We start from the raw sequence: 2,566 nt of genomic DNA, 5'->3' as shown, positions 1-2,566 counted from the left end.
CCCAAATCACACCACATGGTAATTAAATCATTTATGGTCTAATACCTACCTTTCCATTTTGAATATTCTGTCCAACTGTATGTACTGTGCTAACAACAATCATAGTTACAGTCCAATCATTATTGTACTGACAAGTGTTCTACCCACACACAAGTCTAAGAATCCTAAAAATAAACACCCTTTACAGCCACGACTGTTAACTGTTGGATAGGAAGGCTAATATTTTTTGTCCTTGATTCTAATAGTCGTCCACAATCTTTTTTCAGATATAAGGGCTTGGCCAGAACTAATTGTGGATCTGTATTGCTACTCTCACATCTTTACCACCTTCACAAAGGTTCTAAGTCCAGAGGATGTTACCTCTTACATTTTCATCAGATCCTTATGCAGCCCTAATACTATTAATGACTGCTTGCACCCACAACTATACAAAGCAAATCTACTGGTATCAGATTGGTGGATTCACAGAACTATATCCCGTGCTCTACCTTTATATAGCTATATCTTGGTAAATGCGCAACACATTCACCAAAGCATTGTGTGCTACATGTTAATCTAATGATCAAGATTTCTATAATATATAGTAACGGTTGGATCAGGGATGCCACAAACTTTAAAAGGACCCTGAAGTAACCTTTTGAAATGATGTTTACCTATTAATAAGTTAGTAAATTCTGGTTATCTTAATAACATTTCCTTTCAAGCCTTTAAAAATGTATTGGCAATCTGTGAGATTTATCTTCCCCAGTGCCTTTTAAGTGGTGGATTTATCCATTTTACAAATAAAAAATGACAGAAATTAACTTTCGATAAAAAAATATATATTGCACTCCACAGTACACAACTATACTAAAAAAAACTAAGCATATTTTTCCAGACATACGCAGAAACAGTATTTCACACCTTATACAGTAGGTAACATCACATAAAACCTGCACACATCTGTTATTGAATGTACTTAATTTTAGATTGTGTTTTCATGAATTCATACAATTCAAAAACTCATGACATAAACATTGACAAAAACCATAGACCATAAATATAACAAGACTGGAAGGAACCAGACTGACAAATATGATGCCCAGTGTGACCTTTTGAACCATAAGCAGATAAACTCCAAGAGGCAAGGAGCTGAAATACAGGAGTCCTAGTAGCCAGACCAAGATTCTGCTCATTGTATGGCAGAGCAGGGAAGTGCAATTCCACACTGCCCACTCTCGAGACATTGAGGGCATAGAATCAAAACTCGAGTTGTAAAATTCCACGACTGAAGATGAGCTCTGAGACTGTGGAGAATCTCTTTGAACTTCCATTATGGTGATAACGAGACAGTTTGAGGAGTTATGAGAAGGACTCACAAAGGAGGCCAGTCTTTTAGGAGTCAGAAGAAGCTCAGATGTGTTGTCCAATGGGAATTCTCTACTCTTTTCCTTGCAAGTTAGAGCAGCAAGGATGTTACTGTCATCTGGAAGTCCACTAACTTCATCGTCTGGGATGCTTGTCTCGTACCTGCAGAAAGGACAGCAAATGATACTTGACGAGGAGTCTCCGAGGTCCACAATCTTATACAGACACTTGCCACACACTCTGTGAAGGCATTCCAAAACTTTCGGTCTTCTGTTTCTCAGATTGTAAGGGCTGTAGCAGATCTTGCATTCCAGCTCATCTGAATTAACTATCTGTTTTTCCGTGGAATCCTCTGTTGTCTGGCAATCCATTGTGACTCCACTTAATTTCAGCAACTTGCTTTCACTGTGATGTTTCAAAAGACTTTCTGGGACTTCTCCTTGCCTGTCACACGAAGGACTTTATCCAGTCAGGAAGGAACATTGCAGACGTACATTCTCCTACTGTACCTGTGTGAGCAGGCAGATCGATTCACACAATAGCAGTACCGAAAGTGAGTTGTCATTCTTTCTGTGGAGAGAGACACAAGTCACACAATGTGGGTTGCATCAAAGCTTTAAACCCTGTTCAGAAAAGCAAAGCTTTTGTTTTTTATTCAGTGCCTAGATTTTTCTCGACTGCATGTTTGGACGCTCAGTGTGATTGTATTCAATGGGCAACTAACACTTTGTATATGCATTTTCAGGCACAGTAGCTTGAAACTGACGTGACTTGTTTCACTGTTATTTGTCTGGTACAATATATTCACCCATTTGACTTACAGAATGGATTTACTCTTCAAGACGTAACATATTGTACAATGTTGCTGTATCCCTATGCCCTGTAATAAACCCTCAGAGTTTAGGGTTGCTGACATTTCATGCTCCCACTCGATGATACAATCTGCAGGCATGAGGCTAACTTTCACATGTATACTGATGACACTCAATCTCTCTGCGCCCACCTCGATTTCAGGACCACTGCTGTCCTGATTGACTACCTGTTGGACCTCAATTCCAGAATGAGAGCTAACTTTCTTCAGTTGAACATCAGTAATACAGAGGCTTTCCTGATTGGCTCCCTTCAGTGCTTTCTGACCACGGGTGCTGACAGTAATAATCTATATGGATGAAGACTCAATCTCGCGAGCCTGTGCAGGACCTCCGTATGCTGTTCTGAG

General features: G+C 39.7%; 1 protein-coding gene across 1 annotated transcript; it reads right to left on the bottom strand.

The window, feature by feature from the left end:
* Window positions 1-837: 837 nt before the first annotated feature.
* Window positions 838-1,718, bottom strand: LOC103184575 (E3 ubiquitin-protein ligase RNF182). The gene has a single exon (XM_007902669.1). It carries the CDS (start codon window positions 1,716-1,718, stop codon window positions 978-980), a length of 741 nt encoding a protein of 246 aa, XP_007900860.1. The 3' UTR covers window positions 838-977.
* Window positions 1,719-2,566: the final 848 nt, after the last annotated feature.

The sequence above is a fragment of the Callorhinchus milii genome, unplaced genomic scaffold (assembly GCF_018977255.1).
Source record: "Callorhinchus milii isolate IMCB2004 unplaced genomic scaffold, IMCB_Cmil_1.0 Scaffold2, whole genome shotgun sequence".
In the NCBI taxonomy this organism is placed as follows: domain Eukaryota; kingdom Metazoa; phylum Chordata; class Chondrichthyes; order Chimaeriformes; family Callorhinchidae; genus Callorhinchus; species Callorhinchus milii.
Note: the sequence above shows the minus strand (reverse complement) of the source record. Positions and strands in the feature narration are given on the sequence as shown.

Bases quoted from the DNA above. Each gene is read 5' to 3' on its own strand.
- LOC103184575 (XM_007902669.1), bottom strand. From the start codon at position 1,718: ATGGATTGCCAGACAACAGAGGATTCCACGGAAAAACAGATAGTTAAT.